Raw genomic sequence first — 27,935 nt, 5'->3', positions numbered from 1 at the left:
CTTGGATCAAACGGGGGACTAGGAAAGCAGTTTTCTCCCTTAGCAGCTTCTTCGGTTAAAAAGAACTACATTGAACTCTACGAACTTCTGCTGTATTGTTTATAAAATTTTGTTTCGGGGTATTCAGTCGTTCGTATTATTCCATGATTTAAAGGACATATTTGTATTAAGGTAATGTTAATTTCATTACTTCACAATTAAGCTGTTGCACTAAATTTTTATTGATGCACATAATAAACGCTACAGGGATATGATTTCTTGTGCCCCTCCTCCTTTTCAGTCTATAACATGTTTATTATTCTGTGGAATATAAGTCAGGGAACAGTTGAATGCTGGTGCACCGAACTCTAACAGATGAGTTAAGTGTTGATTCAACAATTTAGCAAACCTCTACAGATATTATGCCCTTTTTTCCTGTCCTTAACACATTACAGAATGTGCTCAAGGAATTATTCGAATCACGGATGATCCCTTCCCAATTAAATGACGGAAGTCGCAATTATATGTTTCCCACAATCATCGTACAAAGGATTCTCAAACCCGAGTTTAAATTTCTAGGGCTTTTTATCAGTCTACGTGTGTCAATATTATATTAAGATCGTAATCCTTGATGTCAAGAAACAAGTACCATGTTTTATACATTTTATGTATAACTGACGTTTTATTACAAGCAATGATGAAATATAAAGTTTCCTATTTCCAAGTTATTACAAAATATCTTCCGACATAAAACTTATTACCTTAATATATGTTTTCAGACACACAACACCGATTGTCTTTTTTTGCATCCCCTTGAAAAAGTTTCTGTATGTGATTTGGATTTCTCCTGTGATCTATGCATACTTGTACATAGTATTAGAAACACTGGTCACAGCTAAGAACAAACTGACATTACATAAGCACAGAACTTTGAAAATCCTTTGAGATGTAGCATTTTCTAGACTTCTGTGCTTAGTTTTAGGGCATTTTCATATGTTACTAATTTATACTCTGTGGTGTCAACTGCCCCCTGCAGAGCTGCTTGGCACTAACAAATAAAACTATAATTAAGTCTTTATTTTGTATTTATTGTGACAGCAATTCTGAAGGAAAAAGGGGTCAGAGGGTACAAAAATTAACCGTTGCATTCTGTTTTAATTAATTTCAGCAATCAATACTCGCAGATTAACAATAGTTTTCAGTGTGCATGCGTTAAACTTATTATACTTCAGTTTATTAATTTTAGTCAATTTAGAAACTCCAAAATATGTGACAAAATTGGATATGAACTGACTATTGCCATGAAATTTTCTTGCATTAACTTCTTGAATTACAAATCAGATGCATATTATTGTACAGGTGTATAGCATCATGTCGATTCCTGTGGCTCCTACTTCTGGTATTGGTATTCCTTCGCAGCCTAGGCTGGTATCCTTTCCACAAATTCCAAAAATTGTTCAGGATGTAGTTGGTAAGCAACTGTTCAGAAATTACAGCTCAGAACATAGGAAGTCCAAAATCTTCCACGAAGAAATTTTTAATTATAGTATTATTATTTTTATTAATTATATTAAATTCTCTTGTGTTTTGTTTTTTTTTAGAATAACTAAATTTATTATTACCATTTTGTCCTTCTTTTACATTTTTGCCTTACATGCAGAGTTTATATATTTTCTTCTTTTGTTATTGCCACATTGTAAGGAATGTCCCCATCAAATTTATTAAAATGTAATGACTATGTAGATAGATTAGGGGTTTTATTGTTGCTGTTTTTAAGATAGTCTTTGATTTTATTTCAGATTGTGTTCACCAGTTGAAGAGTGATTTTGGGGAGCAGATGTCTCCTATAACAGATGACAGTCAGGTACTGCAACGCTTCTGTGCAAAACTTGAATACCTTCTACAGTATGAAATTAAAGGTAATGTTTGCATGCAAATAAATGTATGTCTGTGTGTGTATATGTGTATGATGTGTGTGTGCCTGCATGCATGCATACGTATCTATCATATCTTATGTATGACTGTTTTTTCAATCTAGAGAGTAGGCTGGTCTTGTTATCTTGTTAGTCTTGCATTGCCAGGTGTAACACAACTTTATTTTTCATGTTTTATGCTGTGAAGTCATAGCTCATACAAATATTTTAAAAATGTATTCAGGTCCTGGGAATGTGTAAAGCATGAGCAAATATATGTATAGATAAATATGTCTAAACATATGTGTAATATATGTATGTGTTCAACAATTGCTTCTTACTGTTTGCCCTTTAACTTGAGTTCTTAGATATGTTGATATCTTTTCTACAACCTCATACATAAATGTAATTCCTGCTCTTTGTGTACATATAAAGCATACAGTATACATCTAACAGATCGTTTCACTTTGCTTGGAAAGCGAAAAGACTACTGGGACTACTTTTGTGAGTGTCTGGGTTCCAACAAGGGGTCCAATGATGGAATAAGATATGTGAAGTCACTGGGAGAGGTTTGTGCAGATCTACATGCTTTCATTTTCTCCATCTTTAAAAGTATTTTTTTTGTACCTACAAAATTATGGTAACCACCATCTTGTTAGACTATCAGGTGGATCTTACAGTCTCACCATTTATCTCTCATGCTTAAAGACCAACCTAAATGGTTTGTGTTTTTTGCAGATATTGGTAGATATAGGTGATATAAACCTAAACTGTAAATTTCAGCCCCCAAAACGAATCCGTTAATTATATGCTCTGATTCACACCTGTGATCAATGAATTAATGACAGCTTGGATTATTCGGATGCTGACAGTCTGAATTTTTTCTCGTGGTTCTGAAAAACTGCTACTTTAGCAAGAGAAATGCAGACTTTCAATGTCCGAACATTAACCAACATAAACCGAACTGTCACTCTGATTGGTGTTGACGGCTGGCAATGTTGTGAAGGGTGAAACAACATGACGTAATACACTGTTAGCGGCGCTCATTGATCGCAGGTGCGAATCACATACTTTGCTTGCAGATAATTAATTGACGCGTGGGTTTTGGAGACTGAAATTTACAGGTTAGGTTTATATCACCTATATCTAGGTTTATATTGCCTATATACACTTATATCTGAAAAAAAGCAAACCATTCAGGTTGGTCTTTAATCTTTCATGTATGTACATCCACCCATCCACCTACCCACAACACTCATGAATGGACATATGTATGCATGTGTGTACTTGTGTGCGCACACACACACACAGACAACATCTATACCTAGTTTCTTCTGTCTCCCTTGTGGACATCACTTTCTCTCATTTCACTGTTATCATATAATATGTGGCACTGAGTCAGTAGAGGTTTCAAGTTCATAACTGTTATTGATATGTGGTTCATAACTATTATTGATATGTTAAATTACTTTACCAACTTGCTTATTTTCTATGTTGTTATGTCAGCACAAAACGTCCCTAGGAAAAGGACGAGCATTTATACGGTTTGCTTTGGTACACCAAAGGCTGGCAGACAGTTTGCAGCAGTGTATCATCAATCAAAAAACAACCAGGTAAACATAGTGAATTGCAACAAGAATCAGTGTACATCAGTCTGGAGCATGAGATCAACATCTCTTTTTAAAATTTCATAGATGTATATCAGATCAAACAGTTATAAAACAATAGTTGTATGAAATTAAAATACTTATGTACTCGGCATTGCAACTAGAATTAGCAGTTGGCCTCCCTAAAGGCAACCTGTACTTTGTGGACATAACTTTTGGTCCACTTTACCATCAAAGTATTAAAGTTATAAATAACCATATACAACAGTTGCTTATAGACCTTTTCAAAATGTTAGTTTTAGTGGAAAAAAAATATCTACCCCATTTAAGCGACATAGCTTTCCCTTTGATGCAATTCCTCATGGAAGAAGTGATGTAGAATGAAAAAAATTGCTTACGTAAAAAACAGAATTGCAAACAATAACTGGGCCTTTCTGTGTATTCTTAGAAAATAACATCTTTCAGGAAATAGCTCGATCTTTTTAATGTTTTCAAAATCAGGTTAGTGTGGAAAACAATTCAGCGAGTAAATATGTGCTTATTTGGTAATAAAAGTAAAATTTCTTTAGTTAATGTGTAATGAATAATTTGGGGAAAATGTGTTAATGTCTTATATATGGAGCTTTGACAGAGCTACTCTACCTTCTAGTCCCAGGTATCCTTCAAGCAAAATAGTGGGGTGTTGGGGTTTGTTTTTTTTTTGGTTGTTGGGGGTGGGGGGCTGCTTTTTGTTGCAAGAGATCTGGGTCTTTAAGTTTTTGCTTGGTAATTTTTTGGGGGTAAAATTTTTAAATCTTGTAAATCAGGCATAGAAACAATAGCTACAGTTTGCAGTAATACAAAAGGGCAGACATTGATGCTTGGAATGATATTCTTCTTAATTTGGACTTAACATATTATATCACTTACATTGTTCCTATATTATTACTTACATTGTCTCACTAGCTATATGTCAGTTCCTGTGGTATACAAGCATGTATCCTCCTGTATACATTACATACATGCCTGCACATGTCTTCACACTTGGGTATGCATACTGCCATGTACACAAGCAAAAGCAGTTTCAGAACATGATAAAAGGAATGCTTTGTTTTTTTGTTTATTAGTTTATGAATCTTCTTGGCGTTATGGGGTTTTATAACAATGCCACTATTATTAAAATGTTTGCATTCTGTTTTCTAAAAAAAATTTTCTTCTGTAAAACCAAGTTGCATACCTCACCTTCTGTGTCTTACTCCTTTCAGTGAATGGTACAACCCTGCTAGTATCTGGCTGCAGTCAAAGACTTCTTCTGGTGTAGTCAGCATCCTTTATGACCTCAATGATATCCACTTTGATCTGTCACCAAGAGGATATGACCTTGACAGTTCTTGGCCATCTTTTGCAAGGTAATCACATGAGCTAAAGGAATAGGTCAGTTTATGGCAGCACATCTTGTTTTGCCTGCACTTCTTTGTGTATGTGTGTGTCTGTCAATTGTAGAACTGTTTACTTGTGCAATTTACAAGAAATAATGAACAATATAGAAATAAATTTTTTTAATATGTATGGTATGCTTTTTGTGGCCTTTACTTTTGTGTATATTTTTGCCTTGTACAATTTTAGTTTTCTCTGAATTTTTATGACTGGATTAAGTGAAAACAAAATTCTGAAATGTAACTTAACTGCAATCCATCATGGAATGTCTTATTTATAAAAGGCAGACATTTTCGAAAGAGAACTCCAGAACCTTTTATTTTCATAGTCTTTAGCACTAAAGAAAAAAACAAATCATGCCTACATTTCATTTTGAAAGCAACATTTGAAATGAGTTCTACACCACAACAGAAAAATTTGATCTTTAAAAAAGACATTGTTGTAAGTGTATTTACATTTGTAAAAGAATCAGCTTAAGAAAAAAATCAAAAGAGATGAGTTTTAGCTTTAGACACTAACTGAAGCAGTCCTAGTTTTCAAATGTTAACAGAAACTGATGTGGCACAGAAATTCCAGTGTGGATGGAAACAGTCAAATTGCTTGAATAAAGAAAAGGCATCATATTGATTAATTTGAAGTGGTTTTCTTTTATTTTGCTGTTGGCCTGATGTAAATTTAACAAATGAAATTATATGCTGTGTTAATGTGGCTTTGTAAATGTTCATAAAAAGTATTAAAAAAAGAATTTTCTTGTCACAGAATGTGGAAAATGCACTCACTGAATATTTGAAAATCAGTAAACAGCACTTCAATCAATGTTCATTTTTTTTTAAAATTTCATGCCACTCCTTTACATGTTGAAAATTCAATCATTTTCTCATTTATAGAAAATCCTCTGGAAACAGTAGCTGGAATGTACCTTTGAGTAGGAGGTCCAGTATCACAAGCATGGTTAGTGTCTTACTATTGGTAACAGACAAATATTAATGTTTATATACTTGTTAGCACAAAAGTATTTTTCACACTACTTTGTCTTTGTAAGTTTTTTATTGCAAATACCATTCACATCTTCTCATCCAGCAAGCAGTAGACAAAGTAAAATTCCTCATTTTAGTGCATTCTTAAAATTATCTTATCATTTTTTTTTTTAACATTTTTGTCTTTAACTGTCAGCAATTGTAATTCTAGTTTTATTCATCAATAGCCTGTCTATGTTATTTTTATCATTACTTATTATTTCTGTAAATTGTTTTTTAAAATTAAAATCTGGGTTTTTTCCCCTAAAGGACACTATTAGCCTATCAGGAGCTTCCACAGCTGATGCAAGCGAAATTGATCGACTTCAGCAGCAACTGGCATCAGCAGAAAATGCACATGCTATCTTATCCAGCACTATGGGATCTCTAGAACAAGAGAGACAGAGAGCAGAGCAGTCAGTGTGGATAAGTCAGGGGGAACTAAGTGCAATTCAAGAACAGCTTAAAGCTTCTATGGCTGACTTTAATGAGCTGCAAAAACAGTACACAGTTTTGGAGATGAGGTGTGGGCATTTTGAGGAGACTTTGGAATATCATTGAAGTGTGCTGACTGATTTTAAGAAAGAATGCAAAGTGCTTGTACTTGTGGGAATATGTAAAGGTGGTCAGAACAAAATTGTGTCCCTGTTTGTGAGCATAAAGACATGCATTCATGCAGGTCATGTGTTGTAAAGGGAAACAAATCTTTTCTTGCTATGGGGTTAAAAATTGTAGCATTGATTTGATCTATGTCTGGGAGTTTAATACTTTTCATTTAAAAAAATAAAAGCAAAGAAATTTTAGAAAAGAATTCCCATTTATTTTAAATGGATTTTAATGTGTATGACATGAAATTAATCAATACTAAATTTGCTTTTGCTTCAGTCATGAGGCCCTCAGGAGGAAAAAACAGGAAGATGACGAGCAAAATAAAATGAAGACGGAGGATCTGGATTTGATGCAGAGCAAACTGGCTGTAGAAAGGGAAAGACTTGTGGGAGAAAGAGATCAAATGAGAAGCCAACTGGAGGAAGAGAAGTGCAAATTCCAGAAAGAAATTCAACTCGTGGAACACAAACTGAGTGAAATGGGAGATTCAAAGGACAACTTGGCTAGCAAGGTGCAATTTCTGGAAGAAAAGTTGGATCAGATGAGGGATTGGGACTCAAAAAAAGATCAGCACATTTCCAAATTGGAGCAGCAGATTGTTTCCCTTGAACAGAGAAATCTTGAACTGAGTGATGATCTAGCCAAAAGCCTTTCAGCTAGAGAGAAAGATGCAGAGAATCAACATGATTCTGTCAAAAAATTTCATGATCTTTTAGAAAAAATGAAAGATGTTGAGAGCCAAAATATTCAGCTCCAGGCATCTGTAGCTGAGTTGAAGCACAAATTAACAGTTGCAGAAAATATCTATCAGGATGAATTATCCAAGACCAGTCAACTTTCAGCACAGTTAACAGAAGAAACTTTGAGAAAGGAATCCCTGTCAGTTGAGCTGAGACTCAAAGTAGAGGAACTCATGAATACTCAAAGGACAGCACTACAGTCCCAAGAAGAACTGCAGTCTGAACTTGAGAAGGCTCACAAAAAACTCAGCCAAGTGACACTGGACCTGAGCAAGAAAGAAAGGCATATATCTGATGCTGTCAGTAGACATTCCAAAATCTCAGGTCCTACTTTTACATCTTTTGACAGCCTATGGTGAAGCTGAGGCTTTGTCAGGCAAAATTCCTGATATAATGGAATGTGATGAAGAAGATCTTAGAACTTTTGTGGAAGTATGTCAGAAATCTGCTGCTGAAAGAAAGTCACTTTTAGATACCAAACTCAAAAACCTTGAGACAGCAAATGAAAGACTTAGAGAAGAAAAATACAGTCTACAGCAGTCAGTTTTACATGTTCTCAAATGCTTACCTGACCAGGTGAGTGTAGAGAAATATCCTTACATGTGGTTTATGAGTACATGGCTAAGCCAGTTATCACATTCTTATATGCCCATTCAAACGCATAGGTTTCATAGAGCATAGCCACTAAATTTGAGACTCATGACCAAAAAACGTCTAGCAGTATATGATGCCATATTTCAAAGGGACATAAATTATGTTTTGTGTAATGAAGAGATTGGAAGAGGTTTTGGAGTGTCATCTGCATTGTGTTGACTGTATTGAAGTGCCATCTGTATGTATGTCTGCTGTCAGCTGATTTGTGTCTGTACACAGAATATTTGTGAAATGTCTTTGGAGCTGAATTGGTGGCATTTTTCCCTAGACAGTCTAAGAACATCTTTTGATGCAAGAGCAGCTTGCTTAATCTGCTCAGTTTGTGATGATAGGCAAACACAGTTTGCTTCTGCTGATTCCATGAAGTGTAACACCTTGAATAGCAGGAATGATGATGATGGCTGTACCCAGAAAGCAATAAACGTAAAGTTGTTCATGTTCTACATGAAAGCACAAATCAGCTGACAACACAGTTACATGTTTTCTAGTATTCAAAAAGTTGTCTCTTTTTTTTCCATCCCCATAACCAAATCAGTCAGACAACAGTGCGACAGAGTTAACACAGCAAACACGAGAAATGGAGAGGAAAGTGCAAGCCATATGTGTTCAGTTATCTGACCTTACCAGTGAGAGAAACTTTCTCAAGGAACAGTTACAAGGAGAACATTCTGAGAAGGGGAATCAATTAAGTCATTTGGAAGGGAGGCTGCTAGAACTGGAAAAGATGTTGAAAGAGTCACGCATTTCAGAAAGTTCTTTACAGAGTCAGGTAGCTACAGTTGACATTATTTTATTGTATTATTTTATTTATTTAGTAATAGCATTAAGTTTCAAGTTAAGAAGTGTCTTTTTTTTAGTGCAAGGCTACTAAACACTTGATTATATTAACGTCTGACTTTAAGCATTCTTGGTGTCCTAGGCTAGCACCTTTGCTGAGCTGTGTCATAAGTAAAAGTATTGATAGGGAGGAGTGGAATATGTCTTCAGAAGGGAAAAACTGATTATAACTAAATTTACCACAGCATCATCACTAAAAGAGCATTATTGCTTAGCTTTTTCATTTACTAGTGTGGATCATGCCATGACCAGTGTGAATGCCTACAAAATTTTACATATAAACATTATGGATAGCTTAAATTATTCTGTTTTCTTATTTGTTTTCATTACTCAATTATTAATTGAACTTTTTCTTTGCAGCTTGGAAATCTCCAGCAAAAATATGATGAATCACAAAACTCTCTGTCTCTCCTCAAAGTTTCAGTTTCTGACCTTGAAGGAAAACATACAGTCATTCTTCAGGAATCAGAAGGTCTCAAGCAACAGTATGCTTCTGTGTTCGATGATAAAGAAAGACTCCATCAAGAAGTGGATTCACAGAAACATGAAAAAGCATATTTAGAACAACAGTTACTTGTGAAAGTGGCAGAATGTGAAAGACTAAACCTAACTTTAGAAGAGAAAAGTGCTGAGTTAGTTTCTTTCAGGAATTTGCATGAGGAAGTTGTGCTTAAACATAAACATGATTATTCTCAACTTGCTGATCAACAACAACAAACTCAAACAGAACTTATTAAGGTGAAGGAAGAATTAAGTCAGGCAACATCTCGCCTTTCTGAGTTAATGACAAATAATTGTTCATTGGAGTCCCAGAGAGAGGAGTTAGAAAAAGAGCTAAAGAGTTCAACAAGTGCTTTACAAGAAAAAGAGCTCTTTACATCTGAAGAGATTAGGAATCTCTCTGTACAGCTAGATGTGTTCAGACTGCAGAAGGAAGATTTGCAAAAGTCAGCAAGTTCATCGGAAGAAGAGAAACTAAAAATTATCTCTGAAAAAGAAACATGCATTAATGAGCTTGAAAAACAAAAGTCTAACCTTGAGCAAGAAAAAATAGAACTGATAAAAAAATGTGATGCACTCCAGAAGAAAATTCAAAATATCAGTTACGGATTGCTGAAATTGAAAAAACAAATCAGGTAGAAGACGAAAGACAAGGAGCGAAGTTGAAGCTCTTAAAGGAAGAAGTGCAGTCACTCAAGGAAGAAAACATCACATTACTTGAAGAGCTGGAAGAGGTCAAATATGAACTTGGCAGGAAAACAGAAGAACTACAGAAAGCAAAAGCTGAAGCGGAAAGTAAAAAAGAGGAAAGTGAGAGGCTTCGGAGTGACTCAGCTACAGAAAAATATGAACTGGAAGACAGCTTAGAAAAGCTGCAGTTACGGTTTTGTGAACTTCAAACGTCAATGGATGTCATAATCAAGGAAAAAGAAGATTTAATGTCTTTGCGAGACAGCATGCAAGAGGAAATAATTGAGTTAAAACAAGATTTGGCTGCTTCTGGTGACAGCTATCAATTTCTTTTACAAAGCAGCCAAAAAGTCTATGAGGAGAAAGATAATGAAATAATACTTACGAGATCTGAGATTCAGCAGGTTGAGGAAAAGCTAAAGACTCTTTCTTCAGAACTGGACATGGTCACCCAAGAGAAAAATTCACTGGAGATCAAAGTATGGACTTTAGAAAAATCTGAAGAGGATTTGAAAGAAGAAAATGCTGTTAAACACAGACTCTTGGATACTAGGAGTAAACAGCTTGAAGAACTGAAGCAGGTTGTGGTCAGTCTCACCAGTTCTGTTACAGTGTTAGAAGAGGATGCCAGGTCTAAACAAGGCGAACTAGACAAGATGAAAACAGTCTTAGAAGAGAAGGAAAACTCCTATGTTACTCAGATTGAGTCCCTCCAGCAGGAATTATCTGCTCTTCAGTTCCAGCTCAGTGCAGAGCAAATGCAACATGAAGAATCTTTACGTGTAAGTGTCTAAGTTTGCTTGCCCTGTTTCCCTAGCAAATAAATTAGTGAATTTTTATTTAATATGAATTCTTCTCACTTCATTGCACACTCCTGCACCCTCAGATCTTTGAGGTGGAAATGCTATCCCTTTCAAATGAATCAAAAATCCTGTTTCTATCATTAAAAATTTTTGTTTTTAAAGTATTGTAACTTGCACACGTGTATGTTATTGTATTGTAATGCTAAATTGTTTGGTAAAATTTGCATGTCCAGTAAACTTTTCTTTACCTCAGTCAATGGGCAGTCATGAGACCAGTTTGGCAGATATGTCCACACGTCTCAGTGATCAGGAAGCGGTCATCTCACATTTGGAGAAAGAACTAATTTCTTTGCAAACATCATTTGAAACTGAGCGGAACAATATGCAGATGCAGGTAATAAAATGCATAGACCAATTAGGGGATTGAAGGTTTTGTGTGAAAGATTTAAGTGAATGATTTTTGAGTAAGTTTTCTTAATGAGACGAAAGATCGTTTGCATTCATGTATAAACTCCTTCCAAGGCTTTCCTTTAATTTCTAATTTTGCTCATTTTTATGGATAAATATTCTTTTTTTGGATAACCAGTGTCAGAATTAAGGTGTGGCTGACTCTGATGACAGGCTGAGTTGACATTTGCTGAGATGAACAGTTGTAGGGTGGCATTTTTTCTTTTACTTTATTTTTTTATTAACATTTTTCTTTCAATAGTTAGGAGATCTCAAGAAACTGCTAAAAACTAAGGAAATGGAATGCAAACAACTAGCAGACAGCCTACAAAGGGTAGGAAACAAGAGCTTAATTACTTGGTCACATATTCCTGACTTTGGTTTTGTGTTACAAGTTAACATATTTCAAGAGAATTCTGTAAAATTTGGTGAAAACAAGTAAATGTTTCTACTTCATTGTAGTTTTTATTTATCAGCTAAAAGACATAACAAAAACAGGTAAATTTGATCAGTAAGTGCTTTTTGTGCATGGCATATTATTGTCTCTTTTTTTCCTGAGATTTCAGTAACGTTTCTCTACATTTATATAAGAACTGTGGATAGTCATGATCTGCAACTTTGAATAAAGAGTAAGGTTTCTTGTGGAGAACATGCTTAAAGATTAGAATTATCATACATGAAAATGGTAGTAGTCTTGCAAGGCAGTTTGCCATCCTTGATACTTTAGAACATTCCAGTTCTGTATGTGAAAATACAATGGAGACCAAAATATTTGGAGTGGAGAGTTGTGCTTTAAAATCCTCTTCCTTAGTATTTACTGCCAAATCTGTTTGTAAATCACTTGTGTTATCAGTGTGTGTCCGTGTTTGTGTGTGATCCCTATTATGTGAACTTCTGAAGCTTTGGTTTGCCTTCTTTCCCTGTACACCATTTATCACAAGTATATATCATTTCAATTATTTTAAATTAATGCTTATTGTTTAGTATAAGAAATAATGGCAGATTTTTCAGTTTTAAATGGGAATTAAGATAAGAAATGTTGATGTTCATGTTAAAAAACTGCAGATTTCTTGATGTTTTAATTAGCTAATGTGTTGTTATGATAAGTAGGCAAGTAGAGCACACTAAACACTTTTAAGTGATAGGAAACATTCTCTTGTCCTGTCACTGCAGCTGTCATAGTTAAAAATGAATCAGCTAAAAAAAAAATACTGATGAAAGCAAATTTTAAAAAGTAGCTAAATGCTATGAGATGATGACTAGTTACAGAATGCAGTATGTGTTTCAGCACCCTCCTCCCTTTCCAAGTTAAATTGGTCGTATTCCTTAATTGTAGTTTTTGTGCAAGCATGATATAGTACTGTGTAAACTAGAAATGGTGGGTGTTTTCAGTACTTAACCGGTACCATAGGATGGTGTGTATTTTCAGACATCAGACAAATTGGGAGAGTCATTATCAGCTGGAGAGTCACTTCAGGTGAGGGGCAAGTAAAACCATGTGTTTAATAATTTGCACTACTGTAGTACTGCTGTAGCATCATTTATTAACTCCTCAGAATCTTAGTTTTAAGTTACTTTTAGCCACTCATAACTGTTTTCTGCTACTTAAAGTAGTCTGTGTGAATAAATGACTGTAAAAGCACATTGTGTTTATTTTGTATGCCTATATACCTACCTCAATTTATGTTATTTGTGAATGTAAAGAGAGGCTTCTAAAGAGACCAGATGGTTGGGGGGCTGATTTTGTGTGTGCACTCATGCATGAAATTTGCAACTTTGCATTCATATGCATAATTATACTTGAGCAGCAGCTGCACATGAGGCATGTGCTTGCATTGTGGATAAGAAAGTATATTATTGTGGTATATTGTTTATCAGTCTCATTCAGCAGTTAACTCTTCACATAGTTTCTTATCCTTATAGACAGTGAGATTTGATCTGTCATATAATAGTAAATATACATACAAAAAATCTTACCACATGAAAAATTTTGATTGTTTCTAGAAGATCTCAAATTGTTCTTTCACTCTAGCAGTATGTCCAGTCTGCAGTTTGGTTTCTGCCTTCCCTGCACACAAATGCTTTATGCATGGTAGCAACACAAACTTCCCATCCTTATCTGACATCTTTCATCAGTTAAACTTATACTGCATGCAGAATAGTGAGAAACTGTGTTAGCATAATGCACTTCTAATTTTTTTTCTTTTTAAAAGATGAGAAAGCATTGTGTGTGAGTGTATATGTGTGTTTGAGAGAGAAGGGGAGGGAAAGCAAGAGAGAGGTAAATGTATTTGTTAAATTTAGGTTTTAAATCTGTGATTATTATTATTATTGATACCAGCTTTCATTATAAATTAACTATAAAATTAAAATGTCTTAACTATAGCAATATAGTATAGTTTGAAATGTTTGGATTGTCGGCAGAGAACACTGAATATTTTCTTGGTGCAATTTTGAAAGAAAATTGTTTTTTAAATTACAGCTAAAACTTCATTAAAAATAAATTAAGATCATTTTCTTTTTCTATCTAGACTTAATTCTATGAAAAATATAGGTACTTAGAGAAGATAAGGCAATACTTTAATTGTGTTTTATTATTTCTTACATTTTTTAATACTTTTGCATTACGTGTTTGTTTGTTTATAGTCTAATATTCCTAACTGATCCAATTGTAATCAAAATCTAAAGTAAATTTAAAGAATCAGATGCCGTTTCTCTTATGGACATGTTATATACATTGTATTTTTAATTTGATGCATTCAGATACAAAACTCATTGCTGAGAAAGAATATTGATCGTGACATTGAGGAGAGAGAAGAAGAGATCAGAACCTTAAGGTCTGACAATGAGCAGCTGAAGAAACAGCTGATTAAAGTTATCAGGTGAGAAAGCCTTCACTGTAATACAAAAATAAAATGAACTTGACATGTTAGAATTTTTTAAAGGACATGATTCATTTGTTAGAGCGTGATTGAAAGATAGAGAAACAGAATTATAAAAGCCTTAAAATGATATTTAAAAAAACACCAATAATATTATAAAAAAGAGATACATGAAAGTATTTAAATTATCTATTTACTTTCTTTCAGGGAAAAGGCAGCCCTTTGGCAACAGTCAGATTCGCTGGCCTATGAGCATAAACGCAAAGCTGAAGAAAAGTGGCTGGATAACAGTGTTGTAACCCAATGCATGGGCTGTGGTTCAGAATTTTCCCTCTTTCTGAGAAAGGTTGTAATTTACTTCATAGAAAATGAATATCATTAAGAAGAACCCCAGTGACTTTTTGGACTTTTGTGAGAAATTCTTGATTGTCATAAACATACTGTTATAATTCTTTTTAAGGTGATTGAAAAAAAGATAAAACAAAGGAATAAAAACTACAGAATTGTCTTTTGAAAAAGCAGTATCATTTCTTAAAGTCATGCATCCCATTTTGATTCATTGCTAAAAAAATAGCAAGGTAAAGAATTCCAAAGCCTAACTGCTATAGAGGCAGAGAACAAGTGATTTAGTTTGTCTAGCACACAGCATGTAGAAATTAGAGGGGTTTTTTTCCACTGCTTTCGACTAATGAGGATTCAGATATTTCTTGTTGCCTTATGGCTATAGAGTTTTCCAGTAATTAGTGGCTCAAGTTGAACCTTAATTGGCAACCATTTGCTTTAAAGTTGAGCACGTAATACCTTGCTAAAAAAAAACTTAAATAATAAATGCCTTATGTTTTAGCTGAAGATCCCTAGTTCAAGGATGTCCTGTCATCTAGTGGGGTGTTTTTTTATTTTAAAAAAAAATCTGAAGGTCATAGGTTTGAATCTTGAAAATTGTGCATAAGCAAAGAACATTCTTTGAATTCAATATGATAACCTGATAATACTTATTTATATTACAAAAACGTTGTCTAACAGAACAACTCAATATGTTAAACCATTATTTTATTGATATAAATCATCCACATTTATTTGGCAGCACCATTGTCGTTTGTGTGGGAGGATCTTCTGCTATAACTGCTCTGACAAGTGGGTTGAGTCTACATCTAGCAGGTATGATGTTTGTTACAAAGTGTGTGTTTTTTTAGCTCTATCTCTTAATTTGAATGTTTTTCACCTATCTGTGAACATTTTTAATGTTTTTATGCATAAATTGCAATATTAATATTTCTAAAGTTTCATCTGATGGTTTTGCTTTTTAGTTCATGAAATGTACAGAGTTTCAAGTATTGATGTTAAAAAACATTAATAAAAGGTTTTCCCTTCTAAAAAGAAGTTCTTGGCCCATTTGTGTAAGTGTATTTAGATATGGGGAGAATGTCTTAGGAATGGTTTCTGTATGCAGTTATTTATGTAACGATAAAACGTGGACATCTACTCATTTTCACTCTGTCGATAAACAGTCGTAAGGCTAGGGCATGCAGAAGATGTTTTGAAGACCTGCAGAATTTGGATGTGAGTGTAGCCAAGGCTTCTCTACTGCCTGAATTCAGTGATGACGACAGCAGCAATATGGGCAGTGACATTGCCTCACCCTTCGATTCACAAGCTGACAACAGATCAAATGCAAGTTTCAACCAAACAACCCACACTGAATTTTCTTTGAATTCTGGTAAGTGAGCTCCTTGTTTGAGACAGAGAGAGGAGGAGAGTACATAAATTCTACAATAATAATAGTAGCAATGATGTACATAAAATACTGTACATCTACTTGCATGCTTGGGCTGGCCATAGACACTATCAGCAGATCACATGTTGCATATAATTGCTGGCATGTTACTGTGCCACCCTAAGTACAGTAAGCATACATCATTATGTTCAATTAAAAACACATTATGAGAACATTATCTTTATCTTTTAGGAGCAGATGACGAAAATAGTTCGGTTCAATCCTGCGAGGATATCTACAGATCTACTGGTGGTAGTGATGAAAGAATAGAAGAGAGGTGCGTCCAGGATATTAACCTAAAGTGATTTTAAAATATTGCTCAAATATTAAACACTACAGAAGAGATAACATTACTTGCATTTGTGTGGATCAATAGATAAATTTTCTGAACTTAAATAATAATGATAATAATAATAATTCCTCTGTCTTGCTTATTTATTTAAAACTTCTAGAATTTGCTACACCTTTTGTTATTGTGCACCTGTTTGCCATGTAACCATAAACTGCTTTTCCTGTGCACTGGGCTTGTTCCTAATCTCAGCACCCCGGATCCCACAATTCCTACACCTGTCAGTGGCCTCACAACAGCAGGTAGTGATGCAAGTTTGTCAGAGAGTGTGTCACATGATGGTGCCTTCCAGGTGATCACACAAGAGGAGATAACAAAATCCATCAAGGCATACGACAGTTCCAGCATGCCACAGACCACCATTGATGTACCAAAGTGCGTTGTGTGCAGAATTGGTGTGAATATTATTTACAGGCTTTTATTATGCTGGATTTTTTCCCCTTTTTTTCTATGTAAAATTATGACTTTCTTTTTGGTGCTCATAAGAAGAAAGATTTTTGTGTTTTCTAAAAATATACACTTGCTGAATTTGCTAATTTGAAACAACTGCCACTCTTACTGCTTCCCTGCCAGTCTGTTTGCATTCCTCTTGATTCCTGCCACTGTATCCTTTATTCACTCTTCTACTTCTGTCATTGCTGTCATTTATTAGTGCGATACATTGAAAACTCAGTATTAATCTGTGGAAACATGAAAGTGCAGCAGTATGATTTTGCAAATATCAATCCTGCTTCAACCCTGCACAATATAATCTGTGTTCCAGCCTTCTTCTCAGCTTCAGTGTAACTAAGTTTTCTTATTACTTTCTGCTCCTTGACAGTATCATATTTTTTTTATCCAGAGGCCTCATCAGGGGAGCACGTCACCATTCCATTCATTCAAGCTATTATATCACATGTAGTTTTTTTCCTGTCCCACATACATTGAGCAAAAGACAGCATGCACAAGTAATCTGTTTATGTAATAACACAGGAAAGAAATGCTTATGGTGTTTGGAGAAGGGTGATAGGAAAATATTTGCATTCTGTCTTGTACCAGTTGAAAGAGTAGTTGTTTGAAAAGACTTGTTCTTGTTTCATGTATATGGGAGATTGTGAACATATTATTTGACTAGTAAATGATACCTGATTGATTAATTTGTCATGGCTAATGCATAAAAAAAAAAAAAAACCAAAAGGTAGCTAAAAAAAGTCAAATGAAATCAGCATTTTAAAATTGGCCATGATTTCCAATACATTGATCATGACATTAGGTGCCAGTGTGGCCAGGTGCATATCTGATACAGGCTGCTCACCAAGAAACCATATGGCATTAGTGATTACAGGATAGGGTAATCAACTGCTATTAAGTTTTATTCATATGATGGTAATTTAGAAGATATGTAAAAACTGTATGATAATATTTTGCTTGATATAGTTTAGATACAGTAGGGAGTTTGATCCTATAACAGTAACATTCTCAAAGATTTGCCCTCCTTTGTACATTGTGCTGTCTTTCAGACCCTGCCATGCCTAAAAGATGTGCTGCTTTCTTTTCTCAGGTCATATAATTTTTCTTTTTTCCTCAGCATGTCTTCCAGTTTGTTGCTATCAGCTGAAGATTTGTTGAAAGGTGAGATCAACAACCAGAGTGAAGTCCGAGTTAAGGCAGGACACAGCTATGTAGTGCCCATATCAATAGATGCACCTTTTACTGCCGTTGACTGGGAATTTACTGTCACTCCAAAGGTTTGTACTTTATTGAGTGAGTTTTAAATATATGTAGCACCGTGTGTGTGAGTGAGAGAGAGTTTAACACAATGATGGCACTTTTGGCAGTTTCAGTGACCTGTCCTGATGAAATAGCATGAACTACATACTTTAGAGATGGACCATGTTGAATGGCTTGTTTTTGTTATGATAAAGGAGCAGAAGAGGTGGCCTGGAGGTTAATTACCTCTTAAGGCAGGCAGCACTTTGAGACAGGAAAACTAGCAACATTGCCAGCTGGCTTTCTGAATATTTTTTTTTTTTTTTTTAGTTGCTTGAGTGTAGTCTTAAAAGCATCCAGTAGGATTATACAAAATTACAAATGATTTTTGGGTGATTAATAAACATCTGTGGTTGCTTGTTTTCTTGATGTGTATAAAAATATCTTTAACATTAGGGACACAGAAAGAATAAGTATCTGCATGTATGTGACAGGACATCCAGTTTAGTATCATGTATCAATATGATGAAAACCAGCCCATAAGCAAGGCTGAAGAGGTGTTGGCCCCTGTACGATGCAACTCTATGAAAGAGCCAGTTAGAGGGCAGCTAAAAGCCAAGAAACCTGGAATCTATAATCTTCTCTTTGACAACAGCTATTCCAAGTAAGCTACAAAGTACCAATATTTACCTTCTGTCTGTGCAGTTAGTCTTTCAGAATAAATGGACATAATGCTAGTATAGTTAATGTTCCGTTAATGAATGCAGGAGTTGAAAGAGTCTTATGACTTTTTTAATTTTTCAGCATCTTATAACTTTGAATGAAATGAAATATAAAAACTTCAATACAAGAAAGTAGTGAAGGATCATAAGTAGTTAGACCAGCCCATCACAAGTGTTGATAATCTGCTACGTGTGTTTCTGTGTTAGTGTAAATGCCCAATATATATGAGGGTCTGCAGATTTGTTTACATTCATCTTTATGTGTATGTGCCCATGAATGCAGTTTGTTACTCCACAGTTATGTTTGTTTTTCAGAATGACTCAAAAGAAAATTCACTACAAGCTGACATGCAGCAGGTTATCATGAGCCTTTTGAGGGAAAGTTTATATAGTATTTTAATCCAGTGGAGAAAATACTTCTTTCCTGTTATCTTAATAATATCAGTATGTAGATAATTTTTTTTGTGACATTTTCCTCCTTCAACTTTCTAAGATTTTTCAAATGTGCTCTTTGTCATGCCTTATCCATGTGTAGCAGAGCAGGAGTGTTTATTTGTAGCTCTAAGACAAAGGAAGAGCAAATTGTTTGAAGAATGGATAGCTGGAAAAGAAGTAGCTAGTTGGGAGAACTCCATATAGTCATCTGTTAAGTACTCGAAGAAAGGAAATGGTATTTTGAATAAAAGGTCAGGGCAGCAAATGAGCAAGCTAACTGGTGAGACATGATGGGTGGACAGTTTTTCTATTTCTCAGCTGATTGCTGCACAGTTGGAAGCCTAAAGTTTTAGATATCTGTGACTTACTGAGCCATTGAATAAGCTGTTTACCTAAATGTCTAATATCTGGATATGATTGTGTGTGGATATATCTTGATATGTGCTGAAGGGATTTTTTTGTGTACTATGACATGTGTTAACTCTAATGAAGGATACATGCATCATAGGAAATATGAAGATACACCGCTCATACAGTGAACGGTTATGTTCTTAGTCCTGTTTGCCCCCAGTGGAGCATAGAACCACAACCAGCACCAGCAGATTTGGTTCTGGGCTTCCTTCATTTGGTTCCATGTCATCCCAGCTGCCTCTGACTCACTGTTGACTGACCTCCGTCTGTCTGGGTCTCCTAACCCTGCGCTTCCCAGACTGTTATGTGACTAGAACAGTGGTTCTTAACCGGGGTTCTATCAAACCCTAGGGGTTCGGTGAGTCGGTCTCAGGGTTCGGCAGAGCCTCCTCCACGGAGGTCAAGACACACTAATGACACTAAAGAAGGGTTACGTGAATGTGTATATAAAACTTGTGGGTTCGATACCTCAAACAAGGTTAAGAACCACTGGACTAGAATATTTGTGCATTGAAGTTGTGAAGTGCCTTTGTGAAAATGGCGTTATTTGTGAAATCAAGTTTAGTGCTAAACATTTATTCAAATGAAATCAGTTTTTTGGCACAGTAAAGCTTGTATTCTTGTTTATGCACAAGTCTCTGCATTTAGAGGTGTATGCATTTTTTATACACACACGTGCAGTCCTCATGGTGATGGTCAAAACTTCTGGACAATGTGTCTACAGATTATTCGACCACTCACGCACTATTGTGATGAGAGCATGACTGGTGTATTTTGCTGTGATGTTTGCTAACCAGAATAGTTTTCAAAACGATAATTTAAGTGATTTGTACAATAGATGTGTATATAGTTTCAAGAGGACTGTACTCTCATTTTTACCACAGCTGGACATCCTTGATAAGGAATGTTCTATGATGCTCCAGACATAAAACCCACAAGGAGAATAAATTCTAACCAGCAAGTAGATATGACATTTTGCAGTTTGAGTTAAACTTTAAAAATTGAAGTTCAGTGCAGTCATGCATTAGCTTTGCAACTCAATATTATTTGATCTTATAACTGCTCTGAAAAGATGAATTAGAAGGAGAGGAGTGGCCACAACCATTATCAACAGTCTAAAATGTATATACAGTAGTTTTCTAAGAAGACCTGGCAAAGGAGTTTTGTCTTCTTGATAAAGGAGAAAAGGATCCTAGCTGAGAATTACATCAAAATAAACGCTCAGACAGTACCACCACATTTAAACTGTTTAGCAACAGTGTGATATGTGATAAAATATCAGAATAGTCTGATTTATTGGCATACAGGTGTATATGTGAATGTATATATTTTAATATTGCAGGAAATATATTGTACATTTCTAGTATTTTTGTTACCAGCCATTCTCTGTGTGTTACATAGGGAAGGTGTGCATGCATTTGTGCTTATACATACAACTGCACATCTGTAAACATGGAGGTAAACCAAACTGTGAGCATGCACATTTTTGCATGCCTTTGGTACCTGTCATGTAATGTTAAAAAAAAAAGTTATTGTCATAAGCACAACAAGACTAGGTTTAGAGACTTTTTGAAGTTTTATTTTTATAAAACTCAACATACTGTTTGAATTCTGTTGAACATTATGGACGGAATGTTAAGTCACTGGAAACATAAAATCTCTTGACATTGATAACTGGAAAGTTGATGTAATTATTTCATTAATAATGACAGCCTGATTGTTCTTAAATCTTAAACAAGTAGCAGCATACACATATTTCAGAAATAAATCTCGTGCCATTTAAATTACAACTGGGTGGAATGAATGCGTGTGTGTGTGTGGAGGGTTGTGTGAGAGAGCGAAAGAGAGGATAAGCAAGTATGCAACTATTATATATGAAAAAAAAGTAGAGCTACTGCTTCCACATTTACATGAGTGAAAAAAAAGACATTTAAAACAGCTGCATTCATAGGCAGGGCAGGTTTTTGAGGGAATTATAAATGTGTCGTCAAAGATAGCCACCGAACAATACACTTTCAGGATATGCTAAGGAAGATTATTTATAAGTGAGAATTTTTCCACTTTAGGCAAAGGTTGTTGGCCCGAAGTCAAACAGATGCCATCCTATGTAAATGTAAATAAATATGGATCTTATGTTCTTAAAAATTAAGATTTATTCATATGAATGGATTACAAATGGTACCTAAACTTATTTAAGAACATATACATATATGTCCAAGGATCTTTAAACAAGCAACTCACTCATCTGTGCATGCATCAGCACTCTTTCTCCATCTCTCACTCACACATGTATAAAAGCTTTATATAACAGCCACTTTACAACTACTGCAGAAAACATATATGTACACATGAATAATAAATACTGGGCATTAATTTATACATCATTCACTGTTTAGTTGATGACACTCACAAAGGAAAAATAAAGAGGAGGAAAATAGTTTTCTAGATATTTTGCTAACATGGTAAAATCATGCAGTCCTCTCACATCAGATGATGAAGCCATCTTGGGTATTAGAAGAATGTGCCTGCTTGTTCTGTGAAGTTTTGTCTTTGAGTTTTGCCTGTAGTAGGACATGTTCTACTACACCAGAGCGGATATCCATCTGTGTTATTTCCTTCTTCAGTTGCTGTATGGACTGTTTGATTTTCACCAGAGGTGCTGTGGTTGCAAAACACACACACATGGAAATAGTATTACATGAATAGGAAAAAGCAAGATACCACAATACAATTAACTGTTGTTGCAAAATAAAAATATCTTGTATCACAAGTAGTTGTCCTTGATTTCATTTTAAATCGCTTTAAACTTAAAAATCCATTAAGTGTGTTTTTTAAAAAGTGAATGCTCTAAAATGTTACTTTATTTAAGTGAACCTTCCACTGAAAAAGACTAGTGAGGTCCAAGTCAATAGTCATGGGCTCTTTCTATGATCAATGATGCTAAGCGCTATGTTTATCAAGTCCTCACCTCCATCAGTCATGCTGCTGCCTCTGTCTTCCATCTCTTGCTTGATCTTTTCTAGTTCTTCAGTCAACTGTAGATAACCAAAAATGTTTCACTTCATGTAACAGTCATCAATTATTTAAGCATAAGATTGTTGGAGTCAATAAAAACAGGCTGCGTTTAACAAGTGTCCCAGTACAAAACCTTTTCTGGTTCTGGTTAGTAACTAGAGTACAACAATGATTAATAAAAACTTCAAAACCAAGGGGAAAAAATCAGCTTGAATGTGAAAAGGACATGTAAAACAGAGATGCATTACGAGTTAGAACAAAATCTGGTCTACCATCAAAACAACCATAACAGTATGCCTAATTATCATATGTTAAAACATTAACACTCACCTCTGCCAGTGTGCGTGAGCGTTCTGTCACACCACCGCTGGCCTGTCGATACTTTTCCCTGGTTTCTGCCAGCTGATCCTGGGCCATGCGAAAATCTTGCAAAAGATTCTCTAGTTGATTGTTGAGGTATTTCTCACGTGAAGCAATCTTTTCCAGGGTGTGACTGATCTCATCATGAAGCTTATCCAGGTGAACTTTGTCTCTGTAAGTGAAGTTTCGATGCCATCACGGTGCTGGTGCATTTGCTCCAAGTGGACACGCCAATCCTGCCAAATCCAGCAGGGTACAAACTTAGAACCAAAGCTTGTTTACACCCACAATAATGACATCAACAGTAGCACACATTTTAATAGACAGACCTAACCAATAGAAAATTCATCTGTTTGAGTACATCCACATTTTTTTTTCATAACAAAAGTAAATCAGAAACATTCTCGTCCATAAACTTTAAGTTGTCAAAGGTGCTAAATGACACTAAAAGAATTAGAATGATGAAAAATGAGATAAGCCTAAATGATAAAAGCCTTAGAATGACTTCTAAATTGATAAAAGACTGCACAGAAATAAAAATTATGGCCAAGATCTTTTTCTCCATGGATTATCTGACATAAAGTCATATCAAAACAACCTATAACTCAAGATAGGTTTTTTTTTTACAGTTTGAGCACCAACATCAAACTATGTGTAGCCATTGTTATCACGATACAAACTTACCTTGTTGTCTGTGCGAATGGTCACTTTTAACTGCGGTGTCACTCGTTCCACCTCTAATCGCCAATCAACAGCATCAGTAGTAGACTCAAGAATCTCTTCTGGCTTAGAACTGGCATCAGTCTAATATAAAATCAAACGAAATAACACTAATATAAGAAGAGGAGAAAGATATAATGATCAAGAAAATGAACCTTCAGTTGTGCACTGTAAAATATGGTTAACAATTAAAATATTTTAAATTACAAACCATTTAATGCTATCAACCCATTTTTGTTTTCTTTCTTTTACATTTCTGGATTAGTTTGTCCTGCCAATATTCATTTGTTGATTAATTTTTTTTATAGCTATAAAGCTTAACTCATTGTTGCTACTCACTATTCTCCCTATCTTTTGTTCTTAATCCTCATTGATGTCCATCTTTTTGTTTCTTTCCATACTACCTATGGATCAAGTGCTGAATGCATGCTCCTATATGAGCATGATTCTGTGCTATATAAATTACACATTTATTATTATTCATCTACCTTAATGAATAACTAGATCTATATGTATGAAAATGACAAGCATAAACAAGGAAACCTTATTCAGATTCAGTTTGTTCATTCGCTCCAAATCCAACATTGGTTCATCTTCTGAAAAGTCCTCCGTATCACCTCCCTTTGAAAATAAAAATGGTTAATTCTTTTTCTTTTTTTCTAAAGATCATCCATCAGAAAACAAAAGAAAATACAATCACTAAAAATGTAAAAGTACATGACAACAGTCAAAGACAACAAAATCATAGCTTAACAGTTTCACTTTTCTCTCTCAAAACTGAGTGTATTCATGAAGGCGTATTTCATGTCTACCATAAAAAAAAATGTATATGCATCACAGACCCTTCTCACCTGCTACATCATTTCTATGTTCTCTGTATGAGATCTGCTTACCCATTACATCATTTCCAAATGCCACCATCTGGCCATAGATGGAATCAACTGGTCAGCAAGAAGAGTACTTGTTGCCAAGCTCTTACCAGCTGTCATAAAACTCTTGAACTAGTAAACAAACCTAGTTTTCTTGTCTGTAGTACTTAACATTAATCATGGTGGGAGTTCTGGAATCGGGTTGAGAGTGTGTGTAATTGTGTGGGTGTCAAGTGTGACTGTATTTTGTTTAACTTATTACTTTATAGCAGCTCCAGCATGGGAAAATTTTTACCTCTATTGTAGACAGAAATAGACAATAAAGACAAAGTGCTATATTCTAGTGTAATACAATGATCATGATAGGTAAATGCTTAGGGTTGCATACCCCTGCCAACATTGTTTTCTCAATTTCATTGAGATTGAGCTCTGAATCATCCTCAACAATGTTCTCCTCATCGGCTTCTTCTTCAGGATAGTTTGGTCTGCAAAACGAAATGCTATTAGAAAGCTTTTATCTAATTAATGCCAAAATAAAGAATTGATAATCTGATATGATAAAGAAACTCTTCTGGTAAAAATTAAACTAGACCAACCTGGTGAAGACAAAATCTATTTACAATACAGCAAGATAAGTTAGCTGTAAAAAGTAATAATAAGCTACAAAGCTAATTTTTCAAGGTAAAACAAAACTCAACTTACTGTCGCCATCGGAAACCTGTTGAAATCAAAGCTTCATCAGCTAAGCGATCCAAAACATAAATGCAGTGTTCACCACACCCCTGTTTTAGCTTAGATGGTGGGAAATCAACAGCATGCCCCTGAAAATATATTTCAGATTTTAAAATAATAAAAATAATCATAAAAAATAGTAATAAATATTTACAGGTATAGGTACATATTTTAAAAAATCATAAACAAAATCTGTTTGTAAAGTAATCAAAACTGATATCACTTGATATGCACTGGAAGCAATTTAGTAATAAATTTTATGACAATTTAGATTGCACTTTTACAAATAAGCAAAGTTCTTGAGTTTGATAAAAACTTAAATTGTAAGCTTGATATCCTTTCCATAAGCACACATAATAATTCTCACAACTGTACATATACAGATGTGCAAGCAAGAGCCATACACTGAAGTATCAAGGTACCTGAGCATAACTATATATTCTTCATTCAATGTATTCTACTTACAAATTTTCGGACTTCCTCTAGTATGCTTGAGATGGTAGCATTGGGGTCATCATACTGCAAATAGAAACAAATACACTAAAGCAATATCACAACAGACTATTATATTTAAAAGCATGTTTAGCTTGGTAAGAGCATAGTAAATAGCCTGTTATAGGTCTTACATGAGATTAACATAGCATACATGTGCAAGACATCTACTTTCTTTAAGGAGGCAATTGATGAAAAATTGAATGTGCTCTATTTTGCACTGAACAAATAATAATGTGTACAATTTATAATATAAAAGTAAACTATCATTATTTGTACAGATGTAAACAACAATTAGCTGCCAACTGATCCCAGGAGTCATACCAATATTTAAAGTCCAGAGGTAAATAAATCCAATTAATAAAATAATGCAGCAATCAAAAGGTTAACAGGTTTAATGTAAGATCATGATAGTCTTGCTATGATGACATCCTAAAGTACTGGTATTATAGAGCCACTTGACAAATTTCAATTACCACACTTCAATGTGATCAGTGATTTGCATAACTGCATTTATCCATAAGATAATAAACTGATGTCCGTGCGCTCCTCAAATAGATTTCTATGATGGTGCTCATGAGCAGTGTAATCATACTTGTCAAAAGTTTTCATCTCTCTCATATCCTGCACTTTACTGTCATGGAAACATCTTAAGTCCAACTATCTTTTCCCTGAAAATCTGTACCTCTTGTGGCTGCTCAAACTTTTTTCCAGCTGTTCGGAGAAGCCAGGCAGCAATGGAAGTAAACATATAAAACTGCTCTCCAGGGTTGGTAGGGATTGCAAAGTAGTGTCTACAATGGAAACAAAAAAAACTGATAAAAGCTGTAACCGCAACTTTTTCTAACAACCCTCTTTCAGCTTTTATCATGCATTTAACAGTTAACAATACAAAATTTCTATTCTTCTGTGACAGCTGTCATGCTACTCAAATATGTTTTTCTACTCTAAAACCTACAGGAGATTCTCATTCCATGTTTAATATTTAATGATATGCACACACAAAAAATTTTCAAAGTTTCATTTTGGCTACTGCTTTTAGGTTATGCTACAAATGTGGATGAAAACATGCTGAAGATGATAGCTTGCATCATTCCAATGATACCTGTAATGTGCTGCATTCATCCATCAAACAGTTTGACACTGTGCAATGTTCTAAACAAGTTGCATTAGGCAAACTGAGAACAATCACAGATGACAGAAGTGACTCCCACCAAAACAAACAAAAAATTCAAATGTCCTAGATCTTTCCTACAAAGCATAGACATGGTAACTTGGTAATCATTATAATATTCATGATGTCTTTTTGTAACAGTTAATGTTATACAGTACACCTTACAACCTTGTGTAAATTGACAATATATTTCGATTTCAGTGTTTAAATTATCCTTAAATACTTCTATCATGAACATAAAATGCAAAATAAAATTCTTCCCTGTATGAAAGTTGAAAGAAATATGTTTTTATTGCTATGCTTTAAGTAATAAGTGTGATAAAAGCCTTGTGTGTCTTTAGGTTTACCTAGAAATCGGCTTAACATTCATTTTTCGCAGAAGATTTCGATCATATTCAAGAAGACGTAGTTTGTCTGTTAATTCCTCCATGATGACAAATGGCATATAAACAAGACCCGGGCCTCCATCGACGGTTTCATCGCCTCCCCCTCGGCGTTTTTCCTCGGACATGATGATAGGGTTTCTGAGTTTTGAGGTGTCCTGATTGACTGAAAGATAATGACCAAACACTTTAACAGCAACGCTACAGAGAAAATTATAAGTATTTATTAAAGACTCTAAAAAAGTTCTGATGCCAAAAACAGAGTGACTACCAAAAAAAAAAAATCATGATGTTGGTCTTTTTCTTTTTTTCATCTTTGCTGTAAAATGTTTGTTGGCGATGGCTGTTGTACTATTTAAATCACCAAAACTGAAAGGTTGTTATTAGTAATAACACAGAAGATCTCATCATATTAATCAACTGTTTAAACATGCCCTGCAAAAACAGTGCTATAAAAAATTAACAGGAATGCTGTTCTAAGTATTTGTAGCATTATCTGCGCTAACGTACTTACACTGTGCGTTTCTCCTGTAAACAGCAATGGAAAGAAGAATGTAGCCACTACGCATGTGTAGAAAGGGTAAACAAGTGCTTCCCGTGCTCGTTGAGGGGACAGTTTATTACAGAGATAAAATATAAATAGGTTATGTGAAAATGAAAACAGCAAAACATGAAAGAAACTCAATTTTGTTTAATATACTTATTTTAATAATCAC

The 27,935-nt window shown here is 34.8% G+C and overlaps 2 protein-coding genes across 2 annotated transcripts; one reads left to right on the top strand and one right to left on the bottom strand.

The window, feature by feature from the left end:
• The first annotated feature begins 27 nt into the window (after positions 1 to 27).
• LOC112556601 (FYVE and coiled-coil domain-containing protein 1-like) lies at positions 28 to 21,148 on the top strand. Its single transcript, XM_025225752.1, is given in 25 exon segments — positions 28 to 171; positions 1,339 to 1,450; positions 1,779 to 1,898; positions 2,349 to 2,461; positions 3,399 to 3,505; positions 4,744 to 4,887; positions 5,803 to 5,866; positions 6,202 to 6,455; positions 6,817 to 7,638; positions 7,640 to 7,856; positions 8,470 to 8,703; positions 9,132 to 9,912; positions 9,915 to 10,744; positions 11,019 to 11,159; positions 11,475 to 11,546; positions 12,642 to 12,689; positions 13,976 to 14,094; positions 14,302 to 14,440; positions 15,179 to 15,252; positions 15,603 to 15,811; positions 16,061 to 16,145; positions 16,410 to 16,592; positions 17,785 to 17,944; positions 18,401 to 18,570; positions 18,944 to 21,148. Coding segments are annotated over 24 exon segments (5,238 nt in total). The 5' UTR covers positions 28 to 171; positions 1,339 to 1,350; the 3' UTR covers positions 18,996 to 21,148.
• On the bottom strand, positions 21,038 to 27,793 carry LOC112556600 (intraflagellar transport protein 57 homolog). Its single transcript, XM_025225751.1, is given in 12 exon segments — positions 21,038 to 22,133; positions 22,443 to 22,509; positions 22,820 to 23,013; positions 23,016 to 23,085; positions 23,534 to 23,653; positions 24,113 to 24,190; positions 24,827 to 24,923; positions 25,141 to 25,259; positions 25,636 to 25,689; positions 26,348 to 26,456; positions 27,184 to 27,385; positions 27,734 to 27,793. Coding segments are annotated over 12 exon segments (1,338 nt in total). The 5' UTR covers positions 27,789 to 27,793; the 3' UTR covers positions 21,038 to 21,960.
• Between the last annotated feature and the right edge of the window lie 142 nt (positions 27,794 to 27,935).

Source organism: Pomacea canaliculata, linkage group LG2 (genome assembly GCF_003073045.1).
Source record: "Pomacea canaliculata isolate SZHN2017 linkage group LG2, ASM307304v1, whole genome shotgun sequence".
Lineage (NCBI taxonomy): Eukaryota > Metazoa > Mollusca > Gastropoda > Architaenioglossa > Ampullariidae > Pomacea > Pomacea canaliculata.
The sequence above is the reverse complement of the archived record's forward strand: the minus strand, read 5'-3'. Positions and strand labels throughout refer to the sequence as shown.